The sequence below is a fragment of the Octodon degus genome, unplaced genomic scaffold (genome assembly GCF_000260255.1).
Source record: "Octodon degus isolate 3935 unplaced genomic scaffold, OctDeg1.0 scaffold00142, whole genome shotgun sequence".
Taxonomy (NCBI): domain Eukaryota; kingdom Metazoa; phylum Chordata; class Mammalia; order Rodentia; family Octodontidae; genus Octodon; species Octodon degus.
This window is the reverse complement of record NW_004524718.1, coordinates 6,426,612-6,442,247: the sequence shown is the minus strand read 5'-3', so window position 1 is coordinate 6,442,247 and position 15,636 is coordinate 6,426,612. Positions and strand designations below refer to the sequence as shown.

Sequence of the window (15,636 nt, the reverse complement as noted above, 5' to 3'; positions counted from 1 at the left end):
ACAAGTTAATTTTTTTATATCAGCTAGGTGTGGTGCTATCTTGTATTGCCTTCTTGAGGAAAATACTAGGAAAATGTCAACTGACTGAAAATAGATAACAAAAAAGGGAATAGGAGAAGAAAGAAAATGGCAATACATATATAAAATACAAGGTTCATGTAAAACATAGACTATGATCATGGAAATTATATGTGTTATGTGAAAAATAACTGAATGGGGATAAAAGTCAGAATGAAATATAAACTAACATATATAATATAAAACAAACACAAAATTTTCTAGGCAGTCATAAAGTTTCTTAGCTATTTCACTAAAATTAGTGTGAAATCCTATGAATAAGGAAGTAAATTATTCCCTCCAGAAGCAAATATGCATTTGGCATGTGTGATGAATAAGTAAAACAGCTTCTGTGAAATGTTATTCCATGTGATAAAAAGAAAAATATATACACTTTAATTATGTTTGTTAGAGAAGTGTAGTCCTATGCAAAATTAAAACTACTGAAGAGCTTCCAAAGGGACAAAAGGTAGAAACTCAACAAAACTAGGAAACATAAGGAAATAAGAGAGAATGTGATTGTGTAATACAGAAGAAAAATAAAAGATGGATGGAACACCTGAAATGTCTCAATGAGGACACTTAACAAAAATTTGTTGAATTTCCCTAGCAAAGGTGAGAGAAGGGCAGCTTTCATAAAATACAGTATTCTATTACACATGGTTTATAAGAAACACACCTACAGCAAAATAACAAATGAAAATTTGGAGAAAACAAGAAAAAAACACAAGCACCAAGTATTATTATATATTACCACCTGTATAATTTCTAATGTAGGATTTAATGAAAAAATAAATCTACTTCAGTATGTTTTAAAAACTATTACCAATTTGAAATAAGAACTTTCCTTTTCTAAATGCATTGTTTCAACTGGTGTTAAATTATAAGAAAGAACAGAAAGATTAGGTAACATTTTACTGCCTGTTTGTGAAGGGCTTGAATAGCTTCTTTGGAGGCTGAGAGTTGTTTAAAGCCTTCATTTTTCTTTGAAGAATAAAAATTGTTCTATGAAAATCATTTTTCTCTGTACCTCACAATGAGGTTTTTTGATTGTCATTCTTTTCAAAGTGTATTGAATCTTTATAGAAATCTGTTTGCAAATTACCTTCAGTTTGTACCTAGAAAAAAATCCATGTGAAATAAAACAGCATAAGACATATCAGAGTTATTTGAGAATATCTAATATAATGTTCATTCCTTTATATACTCAAGTATTTACTGAAAACCTATGCTGTTAAAAAGCAAGGAGTAATGATAGGCTCTACAACAATAATCAATTGCTAATAAATTTGGTGGAGAGAAATAACTATGAACAGTCAATTCAATGCAGTAAGTTTTGTGCAGCCAAGAGGAATGAACAGACTGATGTAAGATCCAGAGAGGAAATACCAGGAGAGTCTTCTGAAAGGAAATGGCACCTAAATGGAGATGTAAACAGGTGACAATTAAAGAGAGCTGTTTTTTTTTGTCTCCTTGTCATTTTGGTGTAGTGTATGATCTAATTTATGATAGCACTAAAAAAGACTACTACCCAGGAGAAGGGAAGAAGTTCTGTCTCAACTTGATTTAGCTCCATCTCTGAATATTGAGATCTGGGTATAAGCACTGCACTGCCCAGTCTGTGAGATGAAAGAAAAACATTCTAATGTTTTTCTAAGAGAAAAAAAAAAAAACAGCTGGAAGGATGCCCTTGAGCTGAGAATAAGTAGATCAGGGTATTTCCCAAGAAGGAAGTAAATCCCTGCCATGAAAAGAAAAGGCCAATGTTAAGAAACAACTAAGGATTAATGTTAAGATACTTAAAACTAACTAGAGCAATTTTCATTTTATAGATATTTGATTTGCAATGGGAAAAAAAAACTCTTCTTATTTTAATATACACAATATTAAAATGCACTGAGAGACAAACTTCGTCACCATCAAATAGCTACAAAATTAGCCAAGGAAAGAAAAAACAAAAACAAACCCCAGTCCAGTAAACTATTGTTCAACATCAAAATATAGTTTAGAACACAAATAAAACCAATATATCATTTATAACCATCAACATAAATGCCTCAACTCATTTACCAAAGAAACAGACAGGCAGAATAGATCAAGAAGCAAGATCCACCTATATACTGAATTCAAGAAATACATTAAACCAGAGAAGAAATTCAAAGACTAAAAGTCAATGGGTAGAAAATAATTACCCATGCCACAGAAACCCAGAAAGAAGCAGGGGTAGCTATTCTCTTTGCAAACAATGCAACCTTCCAGCCAAAACTGATCAACAGAGATGAGGAAGGTTGCTACATACTTGTTAAGGGAAAATTCTAAGAGGAAGAGATAACAATCATAAACATTTATTCACCAAACAGAGGTTCACCCAACTACATAAAACATATTTTAATTGGCATGAAGAACCATATAAGCACTAATACCATTGTAGTGGGGGACCAACCTTAATACCCCACTCTCACAAATAGATGAATTAGACAAAAAAATCAACAAAGATATATTAGGACTAAAGCAAGCCTGTCAACAAATGGATGTAGTAGATGAGTACAGCGTGTTCCAACACAAAACATCAGAATACACATTCTTCAAAGTTGCACATGGGACATTCTCAGCAGTAGACCATATATTAGCTAACAAAACATGTTTTAAGTAACTATAGGGCAATTGAAATCATCCCATGCATGCTATCTGACAATAATGCAATGAAACTGGAAAACAATAACAAAGGAAATCACAAGGACTACTCTAACACATGGAAATTTAACAATACCTTGCTGAACAACCAATATGTCACAGAGGAAATTAAAGATAAAATTAAACAGTATATACAATTAAATGATAATGCTGATACAACATTGCAAAACTTACAGGATGCAATAAAGCAGTTCTATGAGAAAAATTTGTAGTGATGAATTTACACATCAGGAAAGCACAATGAGCTCAAATAAGCAAACTTCTGTTGAACCTCAAACTTCTATTAAAAGAACAGATCAAACCCAAAATTTGTACATGGGAAGAAATTATAAAGCTAAAAGAAATTAATGCAATAAAGATTAAAAAAACAATACAAAGAATCAATGAATCGGAAAGTTAGTTCTTTGAAAGAATAAACGAAATGGATTCTCCACTATTCAACCTCATCAAAAAGGGGGAATGTAAGCACAAATTCAAGCAATTAAGAATACAAAGAGGCAAATCACAACCTATTCCACAGAAATCAAGATGATCAATGCTGACTATAAGATCGTATTTTTTAAAAATTTCTATTTCTATTACTTTTTATTTTAAAGAGGAAAGATGAAACAAATAAAAGAACAGAGACAAAAACAAAGCACCAGAAAAAATAACATTGGTTGTTGTATTACATACTGTTATCATCAAATTTGTTCAGACTAACAGGCTTATAAGATTGATCAAACAGTTAAAACATTAACTCTTCATTTCCATAAACCTTAAAATTTTTCTGCATCCTTTATTAAAAATACTTTAAAGATAGTATAAAAATAATAGGACATTAGAAACAATACATCTGTATAAAACAAAAAGCCCTACAAAAAACAAAAAGGATGAAAAGTATTCTATGGTGGTTATTATACTGCACATTGCTGTCTTCAAATTAGTTGCTCAGATTACAGTTATTAGTTTACAAAACTGGTCAAAGTAATAATTTTAAGAATTAACTTCCACCTTCCAAAAACTGATAGAATATAGTAGTACAATCATCTTAGCTATCCTGTGGATATACTTACATGATTTTTTCCCCTTCTTTTTATTCCTCTTTTCTCCTTTAATTCGTCTCAATTGTTTACTTATTATATTCGGTTACTTTCCCTTTTACTATATCTATTGTACCTTTCTGATTTTATTTACTCTTTCAGGTTCTTGCACTAGGGAGACAAAATGATGTTTACACAAATTCATCTGATTTATTTCACTTATGAATATTGACTCTAGTTGTATCCATTTACTATAAAACCCTCATGTTTATCTTTTTTATAGCTGAGTAATACTCCTTTGTATGAAAATATCATATCTTTTTTATCCATTCCTCAGTTAATGGGAGGTTGGGTTGTTTCCAAAATTTATCTATGACAAATTGTGCTGCTATAAACATGGGTGCACATATATCACAATGGTATGATGTTTTCAGTTCTTTTAGAAAAATACACAGGTGGGGAATAGCTAGGTTGAATGGGATTTCTAATCTTAGATTTGTGAGGACTCCCTACACTGATCTCCATAGGGGTTGTGCCAGTCTACACTCCCACCAACAGTGGAGAAAGCTCCCTTTTTCCCAAAGCTCCTCTAGCATTTGTTATTGGTCAATTTCTTTATGATAGCCATTCTTCCTTGAGTGAGATGGAATCTCAGTGTTGTTTAAATTTGTACTTCTTGAATGATCAGTACTTTGGAACATTTTTTCATGTATTTATTTGTCATTACTATTCCTTCCTCTGAGAAGAGTGTGGGCTTTTTGTTATTTTTGGATTGGGTCCTTGAATGTTGGGAGCCTGATATTCTGTCATTCTTTATATATTCTAGATAGAAATTGTCTGTCTGAGTGACTATTGCTTACAATTTTTTCTCAACTTGTGTGTTTTCTTTTCACTCTGTTGGTGTTTTCTTTTAACATTCAGAAACTTCTCAATAAGATGAGATCCCAGTTGTTGGTTCTATGAAGTATTTCCATTACAGTTTGCTTTTCTGTTCATGAACTCTCTGCCTACTTTTGTGTCTCCAGGATTTACACTATTTCCATTCCAGTAGATTTAGTGTTTTTGTTTTAATGGTTTGGTCTTTAATCTAGTTTGACTTTAGTTTAGTGCATGGTGTTAGACCTGGATCTAGTTTTAGTTTTCAGCATGTGGAAAGCCAGTTTTCCTGGCATCATTTGTTAAAGTGGTATCATTTGTTCCAGTGAACATGTTTGCCCCTTTATCAAAGATAAGGTGGCTCACTAGGAAGAATGCATGCAATGTGTTAATTATCGAAACTGTCCTACCAATTTGGTTTGAAACTGTCTCATTGCTATTTGTTTCTCAATAAAATTATGGAAAAAAGAAAAAAAAAGATAAGATGGTTGAGTGTGTTTGTAGTTGTGTCACCATATTATAATCTGTTCCATTGATCCTCAGTTCTGTTTTTTGGGGTTTTTTTTGGGGGGGGGGTTTTGGCAGTGCCTTGATGATTTTATCATAATAGTTTTGTAGTATAATTTCAAATCAGGAATTGTATTGCCTCCTGCCTTGCCTTTGTTGGCAAGGATTGCTTTTGCTGTTTTAGATCTTTTCTGGTTCCAAATGAACTTTAGGAATATTTTCTGTTGATCTGTGAGATATGCTGATGGTATGTTTATAGAGATTGTGCTAAATCTGTATGACAATTCTGGGAGTATGACAATTTTTGCAAAGTTGGTTCTTCTTATCTAAGAGCAAAGAATATCTTTTGATATTATGATATCCTCTTCTAACTTTTTTTAGAATACTGTAATTTTAATTATAAATTCTTTTAATTTCTTTGTTAGATTAATTCCTAAGTAGTTCTCTCTCCCCGTCTCTCTGTCTCTGTCTCTGTCTCTGTCTCTCTCTCAGATGCAATTTTTTTTAAACATTTATTTATTTATTTATTTATTTATTTATTTATTTGTGTGTGTGTGTGTGTGTGGCCAGCTCAGCCCACCGGGGGGGGGGGCTGGCTGGCATGTGGTGCTGGGGGATTGAACCACGGTCCCTGTGCATTGCCAAGCTTGTTTCAAGTAGGTGCTTTAGACCACTGAGCCATCTCTCCAGCCCCTCTCAGATGCAATTGTGAAGGGTGTTGTTTCTCTAATTTCTCTATTAGTTTGTTCTTTGTGCAGAGAAATATTATTGATTTTTAGGTATTGTCTTTGTATCCTGTTACACTACTGAATTTGTTTATTAATTCTAGGAGCCTCTCAGTGAAGCTTTTTGGACATTCCATGTAGAGTATCACGTCATCTGCAAGTAATGATAATTCAACTTTTCTTTTCCAATTTTTATTCCTTTTATTTACCTCTCTTGTCTAATGCTTTGGCTAATGCTTCCAGAACTATATTGAATATGAGTGTTGACAGTGGAGAATCTACTGCTCTTCCTGTACAGTGTAAAAATGGCTTCCTCTCTGGGTTCCAACACCTACAACAGGCAGAACTGGGAGGATGCAGACTTTCTGATTCAATACCAGACATGTCTTGGAGAAAACCAATATATCTGACTGAGCATAAACATTTATGGAAAAGAATGTGAAATCTGTGCCAGGTAATTTACAGAATTTTGCTGATGTCCTGGGGGTTCATATGCACTTCAAGAAGAATGAAGTGTGCCAAACCTGCAGTAAATTAAAGAATGTCTGCCAGACCTGCCCCTTAGACCTATACTATGACCTGCCCATCCAGGTTCGAGATGTCAGACTGTCTTTTAATGACAGTCAAAATCAAATGTCAACAAAGAGTACTACTCACAGAATATGGAGAGAGAAATTTCTAACTCTGATGGAACATGGCGAGTTAGCATGCTGGAGAAAGCCACGTCCACCAGTGATATGCTGCTTAAACTGAACTGGACCACACCCTACTACAAAATGAATTGGCCCCCACATTTTCTCCTTGTGGGTAAAAGGAGAGCATAACAGATGAGAGGAGTGTCCATACAGACACGAGAAGCCTACAGACCCAGATTACCCCCTTGATGATCAGTATATTAAAGATAAATATTATGGAATCAATGACCCTGTAACGGATAAGCTTCTAAAGTGGGTTTCCACAATGCCTGTATTAGACCTGCCTGAGGATAGGACTATCACCACACTATATGTTGGTGGTCTGGGTTATATCATTACTGAGACAGACCTCAGAAATCATTGCTACCAGTTGGAGAGATCTGTGCAATCCCTGTTGCACAGAGGCAATAGTGTGCTTTCATCCACTTTGCCACAAGGCAAACTGCAGAAGTGGCTGCCAAGAAGTCCTTTAATAAGTTGATTGTCAATGGTTGCAGACTTAACATGAAATGGGGCAGATCAGGAAGTTAGGGGGAAAGAAAGAGAGAAGGATGGAACCACAGACTCTGGGAGCAAGCTAGAGCCTGTTCCAGGATTGGTAGGAGCTCTTCCTCCTCCACCTCCTTCAGCAGCAGAAGCCTCTGTCAACCACTTTACTTGCCCCCAAGTGGTCTCCCAGCAGTGGTGAACATTACTCTGCCACTGCCCCCTGGGATTGCTCCACCCCCACCCTTAGGTTTTGGGCCACATATGTTCCATCCAATGGGACTACTTCCTCCTTTCATGAGGACTCCAGGACCAACTTACTACCCTTTCCAGGACCCTCAGCAGATGGGAGCTCATGCCAGAAAATACAGCAGCCCCTAGTACATGATCAGCACTTTAGAGTTCTGTGGAAGAAAGAGTGCTTTAAAATCCCAGTATATGAATATTGGAAAAAATACTTTTCCTTCCTTTGTAGTTTCCACAGTAGCTGAATGTGTTCAGATGTGAGCAGTTAAGAAATGACAACCATGCTTCCTTACATACATTCAGAGGATTATTGGACCTCAAATAAGCTTCCAGGAACACAGCTGGCTACTTCTATAACATTACTAAGAAAACCCAACGTCTGTTTCCCTTCAACCTGTGTAGGGATGAGCCAGATGCATCAGTTGGCAGATGCAGCAGAGTTACTGTCCCAGTTATATGTTCATTTTGTAGCCTTTTCATGAGGGAAAAAACAGACCAGCAATACAAAATCTTTTGAATATTTTTATGACTATTTGGTGTTTTCCTTTTTATCATCTTAAAAAACTTAGTACTAATCACCATATGGCATAAGTGTGATTTAAGGATTTAACTTTTGGAAGTCACACCCTCAGAGAGACAAGCAGAAGCCAACACCCAGCACAGCCCAAAAGTTTTTTTTTCTTCTCCTTTTCCTCAAGTTTTACAGGAATCAGATAGTTTTATATCTTTCCACTCCCCCCTCAAAAAAAAAAAAAAAGACAAAAGTAAGAATTACTTTTTATTCCTTTTGGATGGAAGTACAATTTTATGGAGCTGTGTATCATAGAAGAAACCTAGTGTCTGGGATGAAATTATTCTGAAAAACTTCCTGTAAAACATTTTAAAATGAAAAGAAAAGCTCTGGAGTATGTGTAACTGGAAGACATGTGACCTAGGACAGCTGAACTTTGATCTTCAGTGTCTCACTGTAACCCCCTGCTTCTGGGCAGGGGGCTATTTGGTCTTAGAATGTGTGGATATAACTGAATTGTAGATGTAAGGGAAATTAGATGTATTGTGTTCTTTTTAAATGATTAAAATGAATCAGTTTTCAAAAGAAAAAAAGCAGTGATGATAGTGAATAACCTTTTCATTTGTACCTGATTTTAGAGAAAAAAACTTGCATTTTTTTCTCCATTTATAATGATGTTGGCTGCTGGTTTGTTATTGAGGTATATAACCTTTCAAGGTAAGTGAAGACTCAGGACATAGGACATCCTGTACTGTAACACCATGTAACTCAGTTATATCCCAAATTTTCTGATCAAGGAGATTATGGGGAAACAGAAGAAAGTGATCGATGATGTATTGTGTGCCTAAGGAGAGTCACATGGAGAGAAAACATTCTCTCAGGCTTTCACAGAGAACAAATTGGTCAAGCAATAGCCGTGACTTATCCACATGGCTGACACTGACAAAGGATCTACAAACTGTGATACAGGGTTTCAGGATAAATCCTGAGGGGACTTGACTGACTTTATCAGATACAAAAGCTAGAATTCTTGTGATATAGGTCTTGCTTTATCTTGGTCTTAACCAAGATAAAGATAAAAACGGAGTATAAAAAGTACAGCCATATTAATATGCTGAACTGTGAAAGGCTCAAGTCAACAACTTCTGACATTGCCAATCTTATGGAAAACCCACTACTGTTATGGACTACTGGATTATATTGGAATATTTTGCTGAATTCATGCACCTATGATATTTAAATGACAACGGAATGCCCTTCTCTGACAAAACTAATCCAAAAAAGGGAGCATACAAATGAACAACCATTTTGTATCTGTGTACTCAAAATAGGATAGATATACAGTTGCATTCTCTTAATTCAATGAATAGAGAGATTTGTTCTAATAGTGTTTGTGGACAGGATATCATGTCTGCATCTTATACAATGAATGACCATTAAGAAAACAATTTACAAGGTATTAATTATTGAAACAGTGCTAGTAATCAGTTTTGAAACTGTCTCATTGCTATTTATTTCTTAATAAAATTATTTTAAAAATCATATTGAGGTATAGGCTATATGTTCCAAATTTCTGTATATTTTTTTTTATCATAAGTGACAGTTGTACTTTGTCAAAACATTTTCTGTGTTTATTGAGATGATCATATGGTTTTGTTTTGGGTTCCGTTGATACGTGTATTACATTTATAGATTTACATATATTAAGCCATGCTTGCATCCTGGGGATGAATCCCACCTGCTCATGATGTATGATTTTCCTGATCATTTACTGCATTCCATTTGCTAGTATTATTGCATCTATGTTCATGGGGGAGAACGGTTTACAGCTTTTTTTTTGTTTGTTTGCTTTTTCTCTTCGGCCTGGTACCAGTATAATACTTGCTTGCAAAAACAAATTATGGAATATTGTCTCCTCTTCAATTTCATTGAAGAATTTGAGGAGCATTGGAATTAAATCTACTCTCAATTTCTTGTGGAATTCAGCTGCAAATCCATCACGACATGGGCCTTCCTTTGTTGGTGTGTTTTATATTACATTTTAAATGTCATTAACTGATATTGGGTTAGTCATCATTTTTATATTTTCTTGATTCAGTTTTGGTAATTTGTTCCTGTCTTGGAATCTGTCCATTTCTTTTCTGTTTTCCATCTGTTACAGTAAAGATTTCTAAGTATGTATTGATGAATTTATGAATTTCCACAGGATCTGAAGTAATTACATCCTTTTTATATCTTATTGCTTGAATTTGAGTTTTTTCTTCCTTTATTTGATAAGTGGCTAGGCAATTATCAATTTTACTTAATCTTTTTAAGAATCAGCCTTTCAATTCTTTAATTCTTTGTATTTTTTCTTTGTCTCAATTGCATTAATTTCTGCTCTGATGTTTATAATTTCCTCCCATCTGTGGGATTTAAAGGTAAATTAACAGGCTCTGCCAAGCAACTATGTGGAGTAGAGGAAGAGGAAGAAGCTGTGTGGCTTTTGAGGGGGCCACTATATAAACAGAATATAGAAATTCAAGGGAACTTTCAAAATGAGGAAAACTTTCTTTTTCTGGAGAGCAAGGAGCATCTGGTAGGTTCTGATTAACTCAGTTTTTCCAAACTTCCCCAGAAAGACATACTGACCAGAGTGGATGCATACATACACATGTGTGTGTGTGTGTGTGTGTGTGTGTGTGTGTGTGTCTGTGTTTATGTGTATACTCATCATACATGTGTAGATATTCTAGGTAACTGCTTCTTGAAGCTGGTAGGCTGTCATTTCCTGGGACTCAGTATGCATGCCCTGACACTTTGAATTTTGTATATGAAGGACAGAAGACTGCTCTGTAGAAAGAGGCAGAAGAGTTGAGAAATAAGAATGGAGGTGACTTGTGGCTTCCAATCTCCTTTTATGTTAGGATGAACGAAGAACCTGAAGTTATGAATTTCATAAGAGTGACTGCTGAGATATTGAGGTGCCTGATGGTTTGGAGGTGCAGCAGAAGACAGTGGCTGGGTAGGTGAGTTTATTGGTAAGAAGTGGTGGTAACTACACTCTGCAGTTGTTTGGTGACAGCATAGTCTTAACAATAACCAGGTGCAAAGGGCTAGCACCAAGGCAAAGGCAGGAGGATTCCTGAGTAAGTGATAGGACTTTGGGGGCTGGCAAAGGGATATGTCAGTCACTGCAACCTGAATTTAATAATTGGGATTTCTAAGTGACATATTGTTAGTTATTAATAATGCAGCCTCATTTGGAAGTCCTCACAAAACCCAACACATTCAGATTAAAATATATATGTGACAAGGACCACGAAAAATTACATTGTTTGCAAATATTCAGTAGCACCTAGGAACTTGACTGTTGGTTCGATTGACTATTGATCTGAAACATGTCTCTTCATCACCATAAACAGATTCAAGGACTTGATTTCCACCTAAGTTTTGGTCTCACACCCTCATGTAGGGGGAATCAAAGTTCTAGTAACTAGGCTTGTTCTTTTAAACCAAGTTCTGCCTGTTTTCTTGTCCTCAGATTAATTTATAGTTTTTTAAAGAGACTGGGCATTGGAGATAAGCTAACAGGATTAACTCAGGCTCACAGCATCTATGCCTGGGTTCCCACTGCTTGCTACCTACCAAATCTCCCAGAGCTGCCCACCTCCTGAGTTTTGCCTGTGTTGTCAGTCACTAAATTGTTTCACAAGGTTAACTTCAGGCTTCTCTTCTGGGAACTTGGAAAGCATGCCCTTCCCTACTTCCTTTGGCCAATGAAACCTGAGTGATACCTGTCTTTTTTTTTTTTTTTTTAATTTTATGGAAGGGTCTAGAGGATGTTCAGGGTCTCACTACTAGATAGGACTTGTAGTGATCTGCCTGTTCATAGCCTCCCAAGAGCTGGGATTACAGGCATGTGCAACCATGCCCAGTCTCAATTGCTGTCTCAGTGTGCCCTGGGGGCAGGGCTGGCAAGGCACGCCCAGGGTTTGAACCACTGGCTCCTGGATACCTGTCATTTCAAGATGTGATGAAAGCAGTATGACACTATACATTTTCTTTTGGCATTGATTATGGAAAAATTGTCACACAGCTTCATATACCCCTAAGTTTCTGAATTAGGACAGTGTGCAGTGTTCCTTGTCAATTTTTACTGGATATGTGGTGTGGATGACACTATTGCTTGAAAGACACTGTTATTTGAAATTGTGATCATAACACAAGGTATGCTACCTAATGGATGAAGGTGCTCTACTTGTCCTGTAATGTTCAGATGGTTTAATGTTCAGATCATTCTGACTTCCTGTGTAATTGCCTTTACTTTTCTTCCTTTCATTCACATTAATGTTTATGTAAAAATCACTATTATTCATTATGTCATAATAAGCTCTAATACTACAGAAGAGGAGTTAAATAAAGGAATGGATAAAGTATTATAGAAATGAGTAAAAGTAAACCAAAAACTTGTGATCTTGGCTATGATAATTTTTAAATCTTTAAGAAAATATGACCTTTCTTTGCACCTGACCAATAAGTAAGACTTAATGAGACATAGGCCAATTAGCTTGGGTAGTTTCTTAAAGTTGGGTAACTTTTATTTTATTTTATTTTTTTGAAATTTGCCAAAACTTTTATTGCATTTACTGAAAATACCGCATATTTCCACAGTGGAATGATCATAGTTTTCAAATTACAAAGATTTTTTCATTAAAAAAGGTTTGTATTAAATTGTTCATTATTCAAAAATCAATTATAAATTACACTCTTTGAAAGAAAATATAAAAATTTAAAAAGCACTGAAACACCGCATCCTGGTCAGACCCAGCACGATCCTTAGCATGGTCCTCCATACTTGAGCAGCTGCTGTGCAAGCCTGGTCCTGGGAAGGGGACAAGGCAAGCGGTGCCATAGCATGGTTGTGTACTGGAATAGCTGGAACAGCTGGAGTTACATGTCTGAGATAAGCTGTGTTTAACTTTCAAAATATACAGAATAATTTAAAACAATTTTCACATAGGTATTAAAATACAATAAAATGACATGAAAAACATACTAATAGATACTTAAAATATCCAAATTCTCTCACACTAATACTATAGAGTTTAATTTGTTGCAAATTGGGCTAAAATAAACTCGTAGGACAACAGCTAAAATGCAAACATACTAGGCATTGTGCAATGCCTTTATATTTATTTTTATTTTTCATATTTCATTACTTGTTTTTTCCCATAATTTTAATGAGAAATAAACAGCAATGAGACAGTTTCAAATCAAATTGGTAGGACTATTCCAATAATTAACACACTGCATACTCTCTTCCTAGTGGTTATTTACAGTACAAGATGCAGAAATGATATCCTATTTACAAACACTATTAGAACAAATCCCTCTATTCATTAAGAGAATGTAGCTATATATCTATCCTAACCATATTGAATACACAGATACAAAATGGTCATTCATCTTTATCCCCTTTTTTTGTTTAGTTCTGTCATTTAAATATTATAGGTGTGGGAAATTAGCAAAATAGTCCAAAATAAACCAGTAGTCCTCCATAATAGTATTGGGTCTTCCATTTGACTGGGAATGTCAGAAGTTGTTGACCTGGGTCCCATACAGCTCAAAATAACAACATGACTTTACTTCTTAAACTTCGTTTCTATACTTTTCTGCTGGATGGTTAGCATCAAAATAAAGAAAGACCTGTGCAATAAGAATTGCAGCTTTTGTATCTGATAAAGTCAATAAAATCCCCTCAGGATTTATCCTGAGACCCTATACCTCAGATTGTAGACCCTTTGTCTGTGTCAGCCATGTGGATGAGTCATGGCCATTGCTTGGCCAATGTGCTCTCTGTGAAAGCCTGAGAGAATGTTTTCTCTCCATGTGACTCTCCTTAGGCAACTCTGCATCATTGATCACTTTCCTCTTTGGCCCCATACTCTCCTTGATCAAAAAAAATTGGGACACAACTGAGTTACATGACATTACTGTACAAGTTCTCTTCTGTCTTGAGTCTTAATTGATGTAAGGCTAGCTCTAAATTGTTGGCTTTCCTTGTGGCCCTATTTTTCTCTAATTTTTGTTCTGCAAATTTAGGATGTTAACCCTCCAGAAGAGAAGCTTATTGTTATTATCATGTAACATATGCTGTTGAGCTTAAGCCCAATATCTGTCTGAATATCAAACATCTTAGGCATAACATGGAACAGGGATTTTACATCAAGTATTGATAGATTAAACTTTGAGTCCCTACAGAATGGGACAAAAATTTTAAATTAAAAAAATAAAATATTTTTGAAAATAGAAATAATTATATATGTTTACACATAAGTGCAGAAATCTAGCCATATACAACATTGTAGCAGGACAGTACCACAACACTCCCTTTCCTGTCTCCTGCCTTCATTCACCACCCTCTACTTTTTGAACAATCATCTACCCAAGAGATAGCATGGCAGAAACTGGCATGTCATGACAAGCAGTCCATATTCAGAAGACCAGAATGTCAGGCACTCCAGGCATGTACCTACTATTATAAATTGTCATCTTCAGTGCAGTTGCTTAGTTCACAAGTGTCAGTATATATAGTTACTCAGGGTGAGAATACTTCCAATTTACTACTAGATTCAAACATCTTCTGAAGATTCACAGGATCATTGCCTTACCCATCTTCTACATATAACTGTATAGCTTTCCTCTGTCATGTTTCCTAGCTCTTTTCCTTTCCCTCTCTTGATTAGTTAGCCCTTGAGATTCTGCTTTCCTTTTACTTGTGTTACATCTTTCTATTTGTATTTCTTTTGAGTTCTTATACTAGGGAAACTATAGGATATTTACAGATGCATGTCTGATTTATTTCACTTATGAGTATACCTGCCAGTGGCATTCACTTAAATACAAAGATTTCGACTTTATCATTCTTTATAACTGAGTAGTACTGCATTGTATAAAAATATCATATCCTTTTCATCCATTCCTCAGGTGATGGGCATCTTGGTTGTTTCCAAGATTTGGCTATCACAAATGGTGCTGCTATAAACATAGGTATAGCTATGTCACAAGGATAAGATGTTTTCAGATCCTCCAGGAAAATTACCAGTACGGGAATAACTGGTTTAAATGGGATTTTGAGTCATAATTTTCTAAGGAGTCTCCACACTGATTTCCATAACAGTTGCACCAGTCTACATTCTCACCAGCAGTGGAGAAGGGTTCCTTTTCCCTCAAGCCCTCCAAAATTTGTTGTTGGTGGATTTCTTTATGATAGCCATTCTTTTTGGGGTGAGATGATATCTCAATGTTGTTTTAATTTACATTTCATGGATGGCTAGTGATGAAAAACATATTTTTTTCATAATTTTATTGATAAACAGATAGCAATGAGACAGTTTCAAATCAAATCGGTAGGACAGTTTCAATAACAAACATGCTGCACATATTCTTCTTAGTGGTTAATTGCTACACAAGATGCAGACTTGAGATCCTATTTACAAACACCATTAGAACGAATCATTCTATTCATTAAGAGAATGTAACTACATATCTATCCTAACCACTTTGAATACACAGATATAAAACGGACATTCATCTGTATACCCCTTTTTTTTCTAAGTTCTGTTATTTGAATATTATAGGTGTGTAAACTCAGCAAAATATTCTAAAAGACTCCAGTAGCCCATAATAGCATTTGGTTTTTTGTTTAACTGGAAATGCCAGAAATTATTGACCTGAGTACCCCACAGCTCAACATAACATCATGGCTTTACTTCCTATATTTCATCTTCATACTTTTCTACTGGATGGTTAAGACCAAGGTAAAGCAGGACCTG

At 35.3% G+C, this 15,636-nt stretch overlaps 1 protein-coding gene and 1 pseudogene across 1 annotated transcript in view; one reads left to right on the top strand and one right to left on the bottom strand.

The window, feature by feature from the left end:
* The window catches only part of C6 (complement C6), a 130,138-nt gene that overhangs the window by 63,993 nt on the left and 50,509 nt on the right, over positions 1–15,636 (bottom strand). Inside the window, 2 exon segments of the mRNA XM_004648937.1 lie at positions 1,088–1,103; positions 1,106–1,175. Coding sequence (XP_004648994.1) covers positions 1,088–1,103; positions 1,106–1,175 — 86 coding nt within the window.
* On the top strand, positions 6,187–7,443 carry LOC101574980 (annotated as a pseudogene).